Below are 19,564 nucleotides of genomic sequence, written 5' to 3'. Positions count from 1 at the left end.
TATAAGTAGATTAGGAGCTAAAATGCCATTACATATAAGAAGCTGTATCTTTGGAAACCTGAAACACTTTTCAGTTCTAAAAAAGCTTTTTCACAGTTATCTAGTGGTGAGAATTGATTGAGCTGTATCCATGAAGCAATAAATAAGACTGAAGTAATCAGTCAAAAAGGAAAGTCCTAATTTGTCTTGCTGAAGAAAGAGAACATATTGGATTTTCCTCATTCCAGGTCCTTTTAAAAATAAATAAATAAGTAAACTTCCTGTGGTAAGAGCTGATAAAGCACCACACCAAATTTCTTTCTCCTCACAGAATGCAGCAGGAGATGGTAACCATCTCTGAAATACTGTGGAATTACCTCAATCAATATATTTTAAAACTAGAATTGAATGGTGAATTTTAGAGAGTATAATGCACAATGGCTTGGCAGGAAAAAATACAGCTGCTGACAAAGGAGGAGAAAGAAGAAGTGTAGTGGGGGGCAGTGGGCGGGGCAGTGATGGAGGTACAGGAGGAGGTGGAGGAGGAGGAGAAGAAAAGGGACCAGAAATGGAAGAGAGGGCTTCCCTGGTGGCGCAGTGGTTGAGAGTCTGCCTGCCAATGCAGGGGACACGGGTTCAAGCCCTGGTCTGGGAAGATCCCACATGCCACGGAGCAGCTGGGCCCGTGAGCTACAAATACTGAGCTCTGCGCGTCTGGAGCCTGTGCTCCGCAGCAAGAGAGGCCGCGACAGTGAGAGGCCCGCGCACCGCGATGAAGAGTGGCCCTCGCTTGCCACAACTAGAGAAAGCCCTCGCACAGAAACGAAGACCCAACACAGCCAAAAATAAATAAATGAATAAATAAATTTAAAAAAAAAAAAAAAAAAAAAAAAAAAACTTTAAAAAAAAAAGAAATGGAAGAGAAAGATTACTTTTCTTTTAGGGCTATTAGACACACTATTTTTTCACTGCTAACTGAATGACTCTTTACATGCTCTCCTTTTGGCTTCTGACCCAACCACGCCCTGACCAAGCACAACATAACACTACTTCACTCAGCCATTTCAGCCATTTTTACCTGAGAGTTGAAAATTTTAAATGTATTAGTAGTCACTACTCTAAAAGGGGACTGTAGCATAAATTAAATAAGTAGAAGCTCAAAGAAATGTTACATTTCAGAGAGTCCATAGTTTAGAGGAAAATATGAAAAACAACAAAAGTTCTGGTCTCTGTCACCAGTTTGTTATCCGAATTTGAACATATCACTTAACGTCTGTCATTTCTGTTTTATAAAGACAATCCAGTTTCTAGCTAGTATGAGGGTAAAATGAGATAAATCTGTATTAAAAGTGTTATACAAATATGAGAGTTAACAAATATTTGCTGAGCAGCTCCTATATGCTAGGTACTAAGGATCACTTTAACAGCTAACCATGGTTTGTTTCACTACAATGTAGACTCCAATGAATCACTCATCTGATAACTTTTATCAATACCACCAAACAGCAAAGCCCTCAGCCAGATGAAGCATGCCTCAAAGCTATCTGCAGTCCATTTCACCAGGAGTGGGGGTTTGGCAAAAGAGTCAGTTCCGAGACTGCCTCAATTTCTGATCTTCTCATGGTAGTAGAGAAGGCAGGGGAATTCATTTCAGATTTGGTTACAACCAACAGAGACACGACAACATGCGAGAAGTCTCGAAACCCTCAGTGGATTCACTAGATGAAATGGTTTATATCTTCTCACATTCCACCAATAATTCTACTAAAGAGTCCACATGTTAGAAATCAAAACCCCACTTTTATCTAGGGTGTGTATATGTTATTGGTTATAGTACTGGTATTATTAGTAACAAGTATGCCTGCAACAGTTTAGTAACGATTAGGAAAAGCCAATATACCAGCTAGAAGACTTCCATATACCACATATTGAAAATAACTGCTCTAGGTTTTTAGAATTGGTACAATCTAGAGCGAGGATATATGTTTTACCTATATACAAAGGGACCACAATATGGGGTTAATGCTTCATGTGGGGAACAAATCTAAACTTTATTTCAAGATTACTATATGCCATAACACTCCATTCAAAGAGGAATTTTATCTCTGGTCTTGATTTTATTAAAACTATGAAAATAATATAAATACTGTACTCTCAACTAGAAACTAAGTATTTCAAAAGTTAAAGTTTGGTGACAAGATAACCTAATTAGTCAGGTTCTTTTGGAAAAAAGAATTATGTGTTCTGAAATAGAACAGATTTTTAACTGGTTAATATGAAGAAAACAAAGTTGAAAGCTCCCCATACTATCTTCATCATTTTGGTCTATGTAAGTAAGTATTCTACATACTGATGGACCTTATAGAAGCACAGGAAACAAACTAACAGATAATGCAGCAGCAATAAAAAAAAAACTCATTTTGTTTCAATAATTACCTAGATATAGTTTAATGTGGGTTTTATGAATAAACAAAGGTACATACTTTTAAAAATCACAAATAAGGATGATGGGAACTGTAGACATATTTCAGACTCTGATTATTGCTGCACTGTCTCCCCCTGATTAGCTGCAAAGATTAAAAGCCTTTTTATTTTGTCATAGAACACCTTACTCTTCAAATCACATCTGATCTTGTAATACTGAAATTTAAGATCTCTAATGTCAAACTTTACAATCTACAACTATAAAATCATCACTACCCATTTCATAGAAAAAAGATTGCAAACCTTCTCTATTTTTCATATCAGCCAGCATTGCCTTCAAAAAATTTCAGCTCTTATTTCATACCTTTACAAAATCTAAATAGTCGGCATTGGTTCTTTCTCCACCAAGTCTAACAGGAACTAGAATAATAACAGCTTTGTCATCTGTATTATCAGAGGCCATGGAAGTGCACTGTTTATCAATTACATCAGAACTGTAAACTGAGAAAAACACAATTAATATGTATTAAATTTTATAAAAATGATTTTCAGAAACATTTGTACCCTAATTTCCCCCCCACAATGGCCAGTCATATGATCTCTGACATCACTAACAAGGTCTCAATGAGTTAAAAAATACCTACCTCATTTATGCATTCAATAGATATTTATCAAATAACTACTATATGGCACTGGGTCCTCAGCAGTGAGCAAAATGGAGAAAAACCCCTGCCCTCACAAGGCATACCATCTAACAGGGAAGTAGACAATAAATAAGTAAAACATAATATATGTCAGATGATGATAGGTGCTTTCAAGAAAAACAAGGGAGAAAAAGATGGATAAGAAATGTAGAGAAGGGGTGCAATTTAAAATAGGGTGGTAGGGAAGTCAAGACTTAAAGAAAGAAAGAAACCAAGAAATGCAGATACCTGGGGGGAAGAGATTTCACATAGAAAGATCAGCAAGTGCAAATGTCTTAAAGCAGAAGCGTTGCCAGCTTGTTCCAGGAACAAGAGAGCAGTGCCTCTGCAGGGAAGTGAGCAAGGAGTACAATAGCAGAAAATGAGGTTAGGAGATAAAGTTACAGATGGGGAGAGAACGAAGACAGATTGTGGGAAATCTTAAAAGCCATTAATAAAGAATTCAGTCTTTGAGTGAGATGGGAAGCCGCTGAAGAGTTTTTTAGGAAAGGAATGTCCTGCTCTGATTTATACTTTACCAGTCTGGTTCCTGTGTTAACAGATTGCACCTCTGCAGCAAGGGCTGAAGCATAGAGAAGTTAGAAAGCCACTGCTGGAACCCAGCAAGAGATGATGGTGGCTTGAACAAAGGCAGTATTGTCAAGATATGGAACGGTCATGGGATGATCATGTGCAGGTAGTGAAAACTGATCAGTTGAAAATGAAGAACTCCTTAATATATTAAATGTAAGATGTGAGAGGAAAAAAGGAGTCATAGATGATTTGAGTGGTTTTCATATAAGCAAACAGAGTAGGCGGGCTGCCATTTACAAAGACATAGAAGACTGTAGGAAGGGAAAATATAGAAAGGAGGAGTGGGAATTCAGTTTCAGACACGCCAAGTTTGAGATATCTATTAGACATGCAAGCAGGGAGGATAAGTAGGCAGGTAAGGACATAAAAGCCTGCATTTGGGGACAGGTCTGGGATGGAGCTATAAATTTGGGAATTGACAGGACCCAGACGGTACTGTAAAGCTATGAGACTGGGTAAATCCAAATCTGTATACACAGAAAAAAAAGTTGAGATCTAAAGACGTAGCACAACACACCAAGTACTTTAGAGATAGGGGGATAAGGAAGAATCCATACAGGAGACCGTGAAGGAGCAGACACAATGGTAAAAGGAAAACCTGAAGAGTAGTGTTCTGGAAAGTAAGTAAACAAAACATTACAAGGAGTGGGGGAGAAGTCAACAGTGTCAAATGCTGCTGACAGATTGTGAGGAAAAGACTGAGAAGTGACAACTGGATTTAGTGAGATTAAATTATTGACAAGAGTAGTTTTGGTAGAGTGATGGGTATGAGAGCCTAAGTGGATAGTTCAAGAGAAAATGGGTGGAGTTGGTAGAAGCAAATACAGACAAAACTTTATTTTGTTTTGTTCAACAAAAAAAATAGTTTTATTCAAAACTTACTTTACACCCATACTCCCTGTCAGCAAACTCTTTTACTCTTCCACAGTTAGCTGATTAACAAATTCTGCCACTGCTGTCCCAGTTCTTCCCTAAATTCCAAATTGAGATTATGAGCTATCATAGTCTCCTGTTCACCTGCTTCCCTATCCCCCATAGTCAGTCTAAACCGAAGCCACAAAAATGGAAAAACAGTTCTTTCCATGTTTCAATTCTGTCATCTTATTTTTGCTAAACTACTCAGTAAAGCCTTCTAATTATAAACCTTTAAATTCTCTCACTTTTCTGAGGCAGTACACACATGACCATCCCTATCTTCCACTTTCCACTAGTAATAGTATTTCCACTAGCATATACAACAAGTTCTTCCTTATCAAATGCTTCTTACCCTTCAGTCCAGTTCAACACACATTGATTGACGGCCAACTATTTATTGAAGTTTTCTATGCCAGAGAAATATAAAAGCAAATAAGATCCTTACTTCACAGTGTCTGGCTCAATTGTTTTGGTATTTTTCCTCCACTTTCAACATATGTAAGGGCTATGAAATAATCCAATTCCATAACACAGGCTCACTACAGCAGTGATTGCCAACCAAATGGTTCTGGTACCTTTCCCCTACCCCTGCTACCTTAATAATCATTGATCTACCAAGGAGATACAGATAAGCACAAGGTGATATTAAAAGTGAATTACAAGCACAATATTTAATAGAGGTATTTCCAAAATGTTACAGAACACAGAATAATAAACTAATTCTACCTGATGGGAGTTGGTAAAGGCTTCACCAAAGGTGTACCTTCCAGCGTGTTCACAAAGAATGAGTAAGAGTTAACAAAAGGCATTTTAACAATAAGGGGCATTCTAAGCAGAGGCAATATCAGCAAAGACATGGAAAAAAGATAATGATAGTATGCCCAAGGAATGGCTTGCAGGTTGATGGTACTTTGGTGTATCAGCATGGAAGACAGTGTTGAGAGGTGATGCTGGAAATGTAGGTCAAGACAAATGGTAAAGAACTTCATGTGCTTTACATGCTACAATAACTTGAGACTAGAGTTAACAGATATTGGTTTTAAACTAAGGGACACGATCAATTTCTTTTGATCAGATGAATGAGAAAAAGAAAAGAAAGGGAAATCAAGTTAAAGTCCAAGTTCGAGATGAGGGTCTGATCTAAATCAATGAGAGTGAAGAAGAGAGAACAGATTTCAGATGCATTTTTTTAAGTATAATTTGTTAAGCTTTGGTTGACTAACTAGATATAAGCAACGAAAAAAGAGTCAAGAATAAGTACGCACGCGTGTGGACATGATACTATTAGTGAAGAGAAAATAGAAAGCAAGAAAGGAGTGGTATAGAGGGGAATGACAGGTTTAATCTTAAACACGCTGAATTTGAAGTGTCTGTAGAACATCCAGATGGAAATATTTGAAGGACAGCAGAAAATACGAGTTACCTCATATTAACACAAGTAGCACTAGAAATGCAGTTTTAGAAGTCTTAACTACTTAAAGGCATGGAAAAACATGCAATCACAAAGGAAGAGAATACAGAATGAGAGGAAGAGAAAATGAATAGAAAGTGGAGCTTTTAAAAACACTAATGAAGATGGGGGTGTGGAGGGGAATTATTAATAGGCTCTGGCTTCACCTAGTTCCTAACCTCACAATCTATCAAAATGCACTACAGTAATATAAACTCTCCCTTTAGAATTTTAAACGTCAGTGCTCAAAATTTTAAGATCTACCTCAAATTACACAAACCACTTAGATATTGAGTAGCTTTGTGTTCTTTAATTAACTAACAATATGTAACACATAAGACCAAGGCTGATTGATATCAATAAAAGCACAAAAGGCAAATTCATAAATTATTTAATGACTAATTGTTTAAGCACACCCTCTGGCTTAATTAGAACTCTTAACACAGTACATTTTACTTGTAAGATTTCCTACCTGAAAAACAAATACAGTACCTGCAAAATTCACACACTCATCTGAAAACTTAAAACTTTCATGTTCATATGGCTATAATCATGGCTTATCAGTCTTTCTTAAAAATCCAATTAACCTTAACAAAAGGCCGAACAAAATGCACGTGTATTTGGTAATGATTATATCCATACTATAAACACTAGTCAGTTACCAGGGTAATCTCAAGCATTTTGTAAATACCCTTATATTAAACATAATTGAAGTATATTTAACTTTCCCCAAACATTAACATATTTTATCCTCTTAACAGCATTTCAGTAAAAAGTAAACAACATGAGGTAGTTTACTTTGAAGGCACTTTTATTTTATTAGGAAATTAAGGTCGCTATTTAATCCCCAATAGAGTTTGAAAATTACTATAGATACTGGTCATTAAACAGAATACCCATAACAATAAAACAAAGCAACATTCTGGACAATAGCTGCATCATGATCAGATGATTTACTGAAGGACTAGTGAGAAACAAATCAAACAGAGAATTTTCCTTCCTTGAAACACATCCCCAATGAGATGAGACATGGCAGACATGCACCCCAAGTATATACCTATGTTAAATTTTCCCACCTATCTTTTTTAAGTAGTCATTTTAAATATTGAAATGTTCCTTAAGAACTTATTTTAATATTGCAACTAATAATTCATAGTATATATTCAATCAAGAAATATTTAATCAGTGCCTATACAGGGTGCAATGTAGGAACAAAAATGTGTAAAACATGGTCTCTACTTTCATCATTTACAGTATAATTGGGATAAGCTAAATACTTATGAAAAATCTAATTATAAATGGTATTGGGAAAACTGGACAGCCGCATGCAAAAGAATAAAATTGGACCACTATCTTATACCATACACAATAATTAAATCAAAATCGATCATCAAAGATTTGAACACAAGACCTGAAACCACAAACTCCTAGAAGAAAACAGGCGGAAAGCTCCTTGACATTGGTCTTGGTGATAATTTTTTCAATTTGACACCACAAGGCAACAAAAGCAAAAATAAACAAATGAGAATACATCAAACTAAAAAGCTTCTGTACAGCAAAGGAAACCATCAACAAAATAGAAAGGTAACTTACCAAATAGAAGAAAATATTTGCAATCATATATCTGATAAAGGGTTAATATCCAAACTATACAAAGATCTCACATAATTCAACATCAAAAAAACAAATAATCCAATTAAAAAAATGGGCAGAAGATCTGAAGAGACATTTTTCCAAAGAAGCCATACAAATGGCCAACAGGTACATGAAAAGGTGCTCAACATCACTAATCATCAGAGAAATGCAAATCAAACCACGAGATATCATCTCACACCTGTTAGAATGGTTATTATCAAAAAGACAAGAAACAACAAATGTTGTTGAAGATATGGAGCAAAGGGAACCCTTGTGCACTGTTGCTGAGAATGTAAGTTGGTGCAGCCACTAAGGAAAACAGTACAGTGGTTCCTCAAAAAATTAAAAACAGAACTACAATGTGATCCAGCAATTCAATTTCTGGGTATTTATCTGAAGAAAACGAAACCACTATCTCAAAAAGATAAATGCACCCCTTTAATCACTGCAGCATTATTTACAATAGCCAAAATATGGAAACAACCTAAGTGCCCATCAATGGATAATGGATAAAGAAAATGTGGTACGTATATACAGTGGAATATTATTTAGCCATAAAAAAGAATGAAATCTTGCCATTTGTGACAACATGGAGAGACCCTGAGGGTGTTATGTGAAGTGAAATAAGTCAGACAGAGAAAGACACATACTGTATGATCTCACTTATATGTGGACTCTAAAAAGCAGAACAAAATGAATAAACAAAACACCAAGCTCACAGATACACAGAACAGACTGATGACTGGCAGAAGTGGGATGGGGGGACACAATGGGTGAAGAGTGCTAAAACTGCCAGCTGTAAGATAAATAAGTCATAAGGATATAATGTACAGCATGGGGATGGGCACTATAGTTAATAATACTGTATTGTATATTTGAAAGTTCTCATCACAAGAAAAAAAATTTTCTAACTATATATGGTGACGGATGCTAACTAGACTAATTATGGTGATCATTCACAATATATACAAATATTGAATCATTATGTTATACATCTGAAACTAATATAATGTTATATATCAATTATACCTAAATTTTTAAAAAGGTCTGACCAAATAAATGGATAAAAAGTAGAATTATATAATACATTCCTCACCTGTACAATCTTGCGCAACATAAATAGTTATTCCTTGTAAATCTGGGTGTCTTGCTTCTTCAACTGCTTTTCTAAGAAAATAACAAGCATTATCCTTTAAAATCCTAACTAACATTTCCAGTTAATAACAAACAATTTAATTTAAGGGAAAAGAAAGCCATCATTTTCTTGACTTTCCTATTTACCCTATAGTGTCTCCTTTCAAAACTATCATCTGAATGGTATCAAAAATCAAGTCAATTTTTTCAAAGTAGAATATTACACTAAATTACTCAAAAAACATAAAAACATAAGTTTAAAAAACATATTTTAAAATTCTTGGGTACAAAGGTGTGAACCCCACCCTGCCCCGCAAAAAAGAATTTCTCTCAAACTCACCTGGCTATATTAAATGTTTTCTACCCAGTGGTATTACAATATGCTTCAAGGTTTGCTTCATATTAACTTACATTACTGACTAGCGAAGTATAATTGTCCTCTGGTACATTTATGATAGATTTTTTCTTTTCTTTAAACAATAGCATGACTTTTTTCCTTCATTCAAAAACCTATATGACCTGAACAAATGAATTTCCAACTTTCAAGTCTGAGAATTCTATAAGTAAAATTGCAAATTGAAAAATATTTCCAAGCGAGTATAATATTCTCAATGGTGCACATGAACTGAAAAAAAAATCACAACAATATATGTAAAAGGAAATTACACAAATTGTGGAAAAATACTTTTATTTAACTGTATCTTTATAATTTTTTAACTTAACATGCCTTATTATGCATGTTTGTATGTGCCAGTATAAAAGAGGGCTGGGAAAACTATGGCCCATAGTCCAAGTATGACCTGTGGCCTGTTTCTGTACAGCCTGCAAGCTAAGAATGGCTTTTACAGTTTTCAACGACTGTAAAACAAAAAAAGAAAAAAAAAAGAGCAAAATGAGCAACAGAGCCCTTATATAGCCTGCAAAGCCTAAACTATTTACCATTAGGCCTTTTATAGAAAAAGTGTTCTGATCCCTGGGATACAGAACATAACATCTTGAAGAGTAGAAACCATGCTTTTATGATTATGTTTTTATACATGTCATACCAAGCTGGACTTGACATTATTAACAATCCATTTAATAATATTAGGCAACTACTTTTTCAACTATAAGCATCTGACCTATAAAATATAAAAGCCTGTTAATAAGCAAAAAAAACCTTTGTACTAATTTGGATTTTGTATATTATTCTAAATAGACTAAATTTACTATAACATGCTGTACTTGGATGACAATATTAATGATTCAGTTAATAATAATAGTGGGACACAATAAATATGACAACTTTTTTAAAAACTTAAGTAGCATCCAAATAATTGGCACATAAAAAGCTGAGGTATAGTGAAATCTGACTTTCGACTTTTTTCTAACTACTCTGAATGTCACAGATACTTTATTTTACTATGATATAATTATAATATTAATAGTCCCATACATTTACAATTCACAAGAATTTGATGTGTGCAAAGAAATGCTGAAAACATCAATTTTAGCTCTTGACATTTCATTACACTATCAGTACGTTACAGCCCCCAGGTTACACTATTAAAAAAAAAACAACTATAATGTTATTATGCATGTTCCAAGGTTGAAAGAGTTGTTAGTTTTTAGAACATTTCAATAAGGTAGTCTAATGAAAACCTGGTTAGAAAGAGACCTTGGATATCTACACCTATGAGCAAAAGAAGAAAAATTTGTCAGTAGATAAATGTAACTAGAGTCACAATATGTCTTGTTTTTTCCCTAACAGTAAATGAAAGCTACTTTATGAATATTCTCATACAGTTAGACTTTAAAAGTTCCAATAATATATATGCACTGCAAAAATCACTATCTCTGAGCCTGAGGACCTCTGTCACAAGATGAAAGATTTTAAAACAATTTTACCTTAAAATGTGAGCAACCACAGCTGGTCCATACCAATCTCCAGCTTTTTTCCCAGACTTCTTTCCATATTCTATTAGTTGATGTAAACCAAAGAGAGCCAAGGGGGAATCACCAAACCAAGAGATGATTTTCCTGTGATAAATTTCATTTTGCATTTCACGATCATCAGAATATCTCCCGATTGTTCCCTTCAGAGAAATTGTTGGGGTTTTGAGTTCTCTTTCCGCTGAAAGCGATGCTTCGAAGGATGCAGTAAATTTTTTTACAGTGTTGGAAGTCCATGATTCAGAGTCTGAATTTTCAATGTTCAAAGCATCAGGCCAGGTCCAAGCTACAGCAGTTCCAAAACAAGGTGTTCAGATCTTTTAAATAGTTAAACTTTAACAATTCTACTAAAATAAGCATGTAGCATTTAAAGTCTTGTGGGTTACTAAACTAAAATAGCAAAGTCAGAAATAGGCAAATTTATAGTGATAGAAAGTAGATTAATGGTTGCTATTGGGAATGACTGCTAATGGGTATGAGGTTTCTTTGGGGGAAGATGAAAATCCTAAAATTAGATTATGGGGATAATTGTAGAACTCTGTAAATAAACTAAAAACCACTGAATTGTTGTTCACTTTAAATGAGTGAAATTATGGTATGTTGATTATATCTAAGTAAAGCTGTGTAAAAAAAAAATAAAGGTACAAGCAGAGGAAACATGCCAATATACCAATGATGTTTACTTTTGAGTTGAAATATTATTCTCAGGACTTTTCTGTAGTTTCTAAAATTTTTTAAATGGGGATATATTACATATAATCAGGAAAAAATTACCGTAATGAAAGAGAAAAAATAGTAAACTTAGGTACAATGGACAATTCTGGAATACGTTTTTCTTTCTTTTCTTTTTTTTTTTTTTTTTGCAGTACGTGGGCCTCTCACTGTTGTGGCCTCTCCCGTTGCAGAGCACAGGCTCCGGACGCGAAGGCTCAGCGGCCACGGCTCACGGGCCTAGCTGCTCCGCGGCATGCGGGATCTTCCCGGACCGGGGCACGAACCCATGTCCCCTGCATCGGCAGGTGGACTCTCAACCACCGTGCCACCAGGGAAGCCCCTTTCTTTTCTTTTTTTTGACAGTGTTAAGGTGGAATAAAGACTTTTGTATTCCATTACCAGTACTGCTCACCAGACATCCAGTCTTGACTACCCAAAGGCACAATAAACATATTCAACTAACAATCATAGTATTTATGAGAGTTTAACTTCAGAAAGTGGATTTTGTTTTGGTTATACGTTAAAATAGAAGTTTGACCTGGAAGTTTAATATTTCTTTACAAGGTGTTTTTTTTCTTATACAGTCCTTTCAAAATAACTTTATTATTTAGGGAGTAACATCCATTCTCTAGTAAATGAAGTTAATAAATGAGTCATTAGAGATCAAAGATCCCCCCCCAAATCAATTATATCACTACCTCACTGTTTTCAATAACACAACAGTCCCCAAACATTCATATAATTTCAAGCTAACAAAATGAGTCACAGATTCAGAGACCTAGTCAGAAGTGTGAAAAGTATTCCAATTCTTATCCATGATTGCATGAGACTATAAATAAATCATCCCCGAAAAAGCTGAAAAATTCCTTTTCCTTGCAATATCCACACTGCTCTTGAATAAACATTCTCTCCAAATGATCTCATCAATAATCCCTACAGAAAGGTTATTAAATATTTGCCATGCATTGCAGAAAATTGTCTGACACTTAAAAAATATAACGACACTTAGTAATAACCAGATATGACAGCCTAAGATGGTAAACTAAAATCCTCCTACAAATGTACACATTATATAAAAATGAACTAATAGAACTGGTAAGAAAGGTGGCACATTGGAAAACATAGATATATGTAAGTTAGTATCAATGACATTTCTGAGAGTCTAAAAGTCTAAGCAAGATGACCTTATTAAGAAAATGTCCTAATCAATTTAACTGATTATAATCACATTTATAAAGATAAAAATAATTTTAAAGCATAAAACTGTAAAATTTCTTAAGATTTAAATAATGTAAAAACATTAACTGCTCAATAATTTTCTGCTCAAAGTCACTGCTGTTGACCTGCCCAGAATTTACTGAACTGGAGATAATCTAGAGTTCAATCAAGAAGAACGACATGATAACAGCAACAAAAAATCCAAAGACTACTAAAATTTGAATTTAATTAATTCATAGTGGTAGTCATGAATAATACTTATGTTTAACCTGTATGTTTGAAAGGTGAATGGCCCAGTCCAACAAAGATGTTACATGCTAGATTAGTTACAACTTTAGAAGACATAGGGGACTCAGGATATTAATATCAGGGAATTTTATTCAGTTTGCAAGCTAGAGTTCAAATTTAAAAAACAGTAACAATAACAAAACCCCCCAAAACCAGAGATTTGATTTACCTCTACCAAGGAAGTGTAGTATGAGTCCTTGAGCCAACAGCATCTGGCCAGTTCTTAGTGTACAGCCCCAACCACAGTCCGTTGTCAAAGCTGAGCCTTCTATTGGAGGAAACTCTTCCCTGTAGGTAAGCCATATTCTTGAAATGAAGTCTTTACGAAATTCTTCTACACTTCCCGCAATCACATGATCTTCTATTGTACATCCTGAGCTTACAGGTAACAGTTCATTTTCATCTACAAAATAAAAATATAAACTATACTCTAAATAAATGCAAAGAAATGTCAATAATGGTACTATATTCCCATTACTCTCAATATGGAGCACAGCACAATCTTTCTAATTCTTTTTTTTCAATTAAAATGAAGATAAGTCTCATATTCTGCCTATTCAGGCTGCTATGAAAATCAAATGAGAATGAATGCTGAAATGTTCTGTACACTCTGGTGCTAACTAATATAAGGTATTATCAGTACTACCGTTGTTAATAATACCCTATATTCCGAATATAATCAACTCTCTTATGAGGACGTAATATAAAAATATATTTTCTTATTGCCTCATTTGGCTCAGGATATAGATATTAGTGCTCTCTAAAATGAGATTTGCAAATAAAATATCGTGATTTGTCAATATGTAAAAATGTATGTAATCACATAACTAGTTCTTAAAATCAAATAAAATGTGCACATTGTATTTATTGTCATGAATATTTATACTCAAATTATAAAATCAAAACTAACAAGCTAAACAGTAAGAATATAAAATTCTTAAATATATTCATATCCTTTCATGTTGAAGTATATACTTTTTTAAATTGTTGTGACCCACATATATCATTTTTAAAGGCTTTTCCAAACTGATTACCTCCTATGCAATTTCTATGTGAAAACTATGGTCACTATTTGCCCAATAATTTACAAAAGACTAGTGCTCAAAAGGAACTAACATTTCTTGATTCTTCCAGACAGAAAGTCTTAGTCATCTTTTCAACCTCAGCATGAAGCACAGTGCCTAGCACAAATAGATCCTAATAAATGTTGGCTGGTTTGGGTGGGTGGATGCATAGGTAGATAAATCTCCCCATAACTCTCAATTCCAAGGAGTTTAATTTCTAATGCCCTTCTAAAGGATGTTAAAGCAGTTTTATCATGCTTTTATTCCTCATCTTTCCTGCACCTATCCCTTTTCAAGCTCATTCTGAAAAAAATTACAATCACCCAAACTTCATCATATTCAGCTTAATGGAGCTAAGTTGTAGCATATAGTGTCAGTGGTAATTTAAAGAATACATGCCAGGGAGACGTTCAAGATGGCAGAGGAGTAAGATGTGGAGATCACCTTCCTCCCCACAAATACATCAAAAATACATCTACATGTGGAACAACTCCTACAGAACACCTATTGAACGCTGGCAGAAGACCTCAGACTTCCCAAAAGGCAAGAAAATCCCCACGTACCTGGGAAGGGCAAAAGAAAAAAGAAAACACAGAGACAAAAGAATAGGGACAGGACCTGCCCCTCTGGGAGGGAGCTGTGAAGGAGGAAAGGTTTCCACACACTAGAAGCCCCTTCACTGGTGGAGACGGTGGGGGCGGGGGTGACGTTGGAGGAAGCTTCAGAGCCACGGAGGAGAGCGCAGCAACAGGGGTGCAGAGGTCAAAGTGGAGAGATTTCCTCACAGAGGATCACTGCCGACCAGTAGTCACCAGCCCGAGAGGTTTATCTGCTCAACCACCGGAGCGGGTGGGGGCTGGGAGCTGAGGCTCAGGCTTCGGTCGGATCCTAGGGAGAGGACTGGGGTTGGCTGCGAGAAGACAGCCTGAAGGGGGCCAGTGCACCACAGCTAGCTGGGAGGGAGTCCGGGAAAAAGTCTGGACCTGCTGAAGAGACAAGAGACCATTGTTTCGGGGTGCATGAGGAGGACTCCTTTCCTGTGTGCCCACAGAAGGCAAAGTACCACCTAAGTGAGCTCCAGAGATGGGAGCAAGCTGTGGCTATCAGCTTGGACCCCAGAGATGGGCACGGAATGCTAACGCTGTCGCCGCTGCCACCAAAAATCCTGTGTGCAAGCACAGGTCACTACCCACACCCCCCCACTGGGAGCCTGTGCAGCCGGCCACTGCCAGGGTCCCAAGATCCAAGGACAACTTCCCAGGGAGAACACATGGTGTGCCTCAGGCTGTTGCAATGTCATGCCGGCCTGTGCCGCTGCAGGCTCGCCCCGCACTCCAATTATGACTATTGTACCCTCTTTCTCCCTGGCCTGAGTGAGCAAGAGACCCCTAATCAGTCGCTACTTTAACCCCCTCTTGTCTGAGCAGGGAACAAATGCTTGAGGGTGACATACACGCAGAGGTGGGGCCAAAACCACAGCTGAACCCCAGAAGCTGTGCGAACAAAGAAGAGAAAGGGAAATTTCTCTGTGCAGCCTCAGGAGCAGCAGATTAAATCCCCACAATCAAGCTGAAGAACCCTGCATCTGTGAAATACCTGAATAGATAACAAATGTTCTCAAAATTGAGGCAGTGGGCTTTGGGAGCAAATGTAGACTTGGGGTTTGCTTTCTGCGTCTGATTTGTTTCTGGTTTTTACGTTTCTCTCAGTTTAGTTTTTAGTGCTTGTTATCATTGGTGAATTTGTTTATTGGTTTAGTTGCTCTCTTCTTTTTTTAATTTCTTATTTATTGATTTTTCCCCCCTTGTTTCCCTTTTTGTGAGTGTGTATGCATATGTTTCATTGTGTGGTTTTGTCTGTTTAGGTTCACTTTTACCATTTGTCCTAGGGTTCTGACTGTTCTTTGTTAATTATTATTTCTTTTTTTCTTTTTTTTTTTTTTTTAATGGCTGTGTTGGGTCTTCGTTTCTATGCAAGGGCTTTCTCTACTTGTGGCAAGTGGGGGCCACTCTTCATTGTGGTGCGCAGGCCTCTCACTATCGCAGCCTCTCTTGTTGCGGAGCACAGGCTCCAGATGCGCAGGCTCAGTAATTGTGGCTCATGGGCCCAGCCGCTCCGCGGCATGTGGGATCCTCCCAGACCAGGGCTCGAACCCGTGTCCCCTGCATCAGCAGGCAGACTTCCAACCACTGCACCACCAGGGAAGCCCCTATTATTTCTTTTTATGAGTGTGTGTGTGTACGTTACTTTGTGTGATTTTGTCTAGTTTTGCTTTTACCATTTGGTTTGGGATTCTATCTGGTTTCTTTTTCCCCCCTTTTTTTTCTTCCGAGCCGTGGGGCTGGCAGGGTTTTGGTGCTCCAGCCAGATGTCAGGCCTGAGCCTCAAAGGTGGGAGAGCCAAGTCCAGGACACTGGACCACCAGAGACCTCCCAGCCCCACGTAATATCAATTGGTGAGAGCTCTCCCAGAGATCTCCGTCTCAACGCTAAGACCCAGATCTACCCAATGGCCAGCAAGCTCCAGTGCTGGACACCCCATGCCAAACAACTAGTAAGACAAAAAAACAACCACACGTATAAGCATAAGGGCTGCTTAAACTCATACTAAGTTCACAGACATGCCAAAACACACCACCAGACACAGCCCTGCCCGCCAGAAGATCCAGGCCCACCTACCAGAACCCAGGCACCAGTCCCCTCCACCAGGAAGCTTACACAACACACTGAACCAACCTCACCCATTGGGGGCAGACACCAAAAACAAAAGGAACAAAGAACCCAAAGCCTGTGAAGAGGAGACCCAAACACAGTAAGTTAAACAAAATGAGAAGACAGAAATATGCAGCAGATGAAGGAGCAAGGCAAAAACCCACCAGACCAAACAAATGAAGAGGAAACAGGCAGTCTAACTGAAAAAGAATTCAGAATAATGATAGTAAAGATGAGCCAAAATCTTGGATATAGAATGGAGAAAATATAGGAAATGTTTAACAAGGACCTAGAAGACCTAAAGAGCAAACAAACAGTGATGAACAACACAGTAAATGAAATTATAAAGTCTCTAGAAGGAATCAATAGCAGAATAACTGAGGCAGAAGAACAGATAAGTGACCTGGAAGATAAAATAATGGAAATAACTGCCACAGAGCAGAATAAAGAGAAAAGAATGAAAAGAATTGAGGACAGTCTCAGAGACCCTTGGGACAACATTAAACACACCAACACTTGAATTATAGGGCTCCCAGAAGAAGAAGAGAAAAAGAAAGGGTCTGAGAAAATATTTGAAGAGATTATAGTTGAAAACTTCCATAACATGGGAATGGAAATAGGCAACCAAGTCCAGGAAGCACAGAGAGTCCCATACAGGATAAATACAAGGAAAAACACAGCAAGACATATATTAATCAAACTATCAAAAACTAAATACAAAGAAAAACTATTAAAAGCAGCAAGGAAAAAGCAACAAATTACATACAAGGGAATCCACATACGGTTAACAGCTGAACTTTCAGCAGAAACTCTGCAAGCAGAAGGGAGTGGCAGGACATATTTAAAGTGATGAAAGGGAAAAACCTACAACCAAGATTACTCTACCCCGCAAAGATCTCATTCAGATTCGATGGAGCAATTACAACCTTTAGAGACAAGCAAAAGCTAAGAGAATTCAGCACCACCAAACCAGCTTGACAACAAATGGTAAAGGAACTTTTCTGGGCAGGAAACACAAGAGAAGGAAAAGACATACAAAAACAAACTGAAAACAATTAAGAAAATGGTAACAGGAATATACATATCGATAAATGTAAATGTACCTTAAATGTAAATGGACTAAATGCTCCAACCAAAAGACACAGACTGACTGAACAGATACAAAAACAAGACCAATATATATGCTGTCTACAAGAGACCCACTTTAGACCCAGGGACACATTCAGACTGAAAGTAAGGAGATATAAAAAGATATTCTATGCAAATGGAAATCAAAAGAAAGCTGGAGTAGCAATTCTCATATCAGACAAAATAGACTTTAAAATAAAGACTATTTATTACAAGAGACAAAGAAGGACACTACATAATGATCAAGGGATCAGTCCAAGAAGAAGATATAACAATTGTAAATATTTATGCACCCAACATAGGAGCACCTCAGTACATAAGGCAACTGTTAAGAGCCATAAAAGAGGAAATTGACAGTAACACAATCACAGTAGGGGACTTTAACACCCCACTTTCACCAATGGACAGATTATCCAAAATGAAAATAAATAAGGAAACACAGCTTTAAATGATACTTTAAACAGGATGGACTTAATTTTTATAGAACATTCCATCCAAAAACAACAGAATACACTCTCTTCTCAAGTGCTCATGGAACATTCTCCAGGATAGATCATATCTTGGATCACAAATCAAGCCTTGGTAAATTTAAGAAAATTGAAATCATATCAAGTATCTTTTCCGACCACAATGCTATGAGACTAGATATCAATTACAGGAAAAAAATCAGTAAAATATACAAACACATGGAGGCTAAACAATACAATACTTAATAACCAAGAGATCACTGAAGAAATCAAAGAGAAAATCAAAAAATACCTAGAAACAAATGACAATGAAAACACGACAACCCAAAACCTATGGGATACAGCATAAGCAGTTCTAAGAGGGAAGTTTATAGCAATACAATTCTACCTTAAGAAACAAGAAATATCTCAAATAAACAACCTAACCTTACACCTAAAGCAATTAGAGAAAGAAGAACAAAAAACCCCCAAAGTTAGCAAAGGAAAGGAATCATAAAGATCAGATCAGAAATAAGTGAAAACAAATGAAGGAAAAAATAGCAAAGATCAATGAAACTAAAAGCTGGTTCTTTGAGAAGATAAACAAAATTGATAAACCATTAGCCAGACTCATCAAGAAAAAAAGTGGGAAGACTCAAATCAATCCAATTAGAAATGAAAAAGGAGAAGTAACAATTGACACGGCAGAAACACAAAGGATCAGGAGAGATTACTACAAGCAACTACATGCCAATAAAATGGACAACCTGGAAGAAATGGACAAATTCTTAGAAAAGCACAACCTTCCCAGACTGAACCAGGAAGAAATAGAAAATATAAACAGACCAATCACAAGCACTGAAATTGAAACTGTGATTAAAAATTTTCCAACAAACAAAAGCCCAGGACCAGATGGCTTCACAGGTAAAATCTATCAAGCACTTAGAGAAGAGCTAACACCTATCCCTCTCAAACTCTTCTAAAATATAGCAGAGGGAGGAACACTCCCAAATTCATTCTACCATGCCACCATCACCCTGATACCAAAACCAGACAAAGACGTCACAAAAAAAGAAAACTACAGGCCAATATCACTGATGAATATAGATGCAAAAATCTTCAACAAAATTCTAGCAAACAGAATCCAACAGCACATTAAAAGGATCATACACCATAATCAAGTGGGGTTTATCCCAGGAATGCAAGGATTCTTCAATATATGCAAATCAATCAATGTGATACACCATAT

The 19,564-nt window shown here is 36.7% G+C and overlaps 1 protein-coding gene across 1 annotated transcript in view; it reads right to left on the bottom strand.

The window, feature by feature from the left end:
• ATG4C (autophagy related 4C cysteine peptidase) overlaps positions 1 to 19,564 on the bottom strand; it is an 87,751-nt gene that overhangs the window by 23,747 nt on the left and 44,440 nt on the right. The window contains exons 4-7 of the mRNA XM_065879917.1: positions 13,136 to 13,369; positions 10,702 to 11,032; positions 8,777 to 8,847; positions 2,768 to 2,904 (exon numbers count right to left, since the gene is read on the bottom strand). Coding sequence (XP_065735989.1) covers positions 2,768 to 2,904; positions 8,777 to 8,847; positions 10,702 to 11,032; positions 13,136 to 13,369 — 773 coding nt within the window. The remainder of the gene's footprint in view (positions 1 to 2,767; positions 2,905 to 8,776; positions 8,848 to 10,701; positions 11,033 to 13,135; positions 13,370 to 19,564) is intronic.

Source organism: Phocoena phocoena, chromosome 1 (genome assembly GCF_963924675.1).
Source record: "Phocoena phocoena chromosome 1, mPhoPho1.1, whole genome shotgun sequence".
Lineage (NCBI taxonomy): Eukaryota > Metazoa > Chordata > Mammalia > Artiodactyla > Phocoenidae > Phocoena > Phocoena phocoena.
This window is presented reverse-complemented; position numbering and strand designations above follow the sequence as displayed.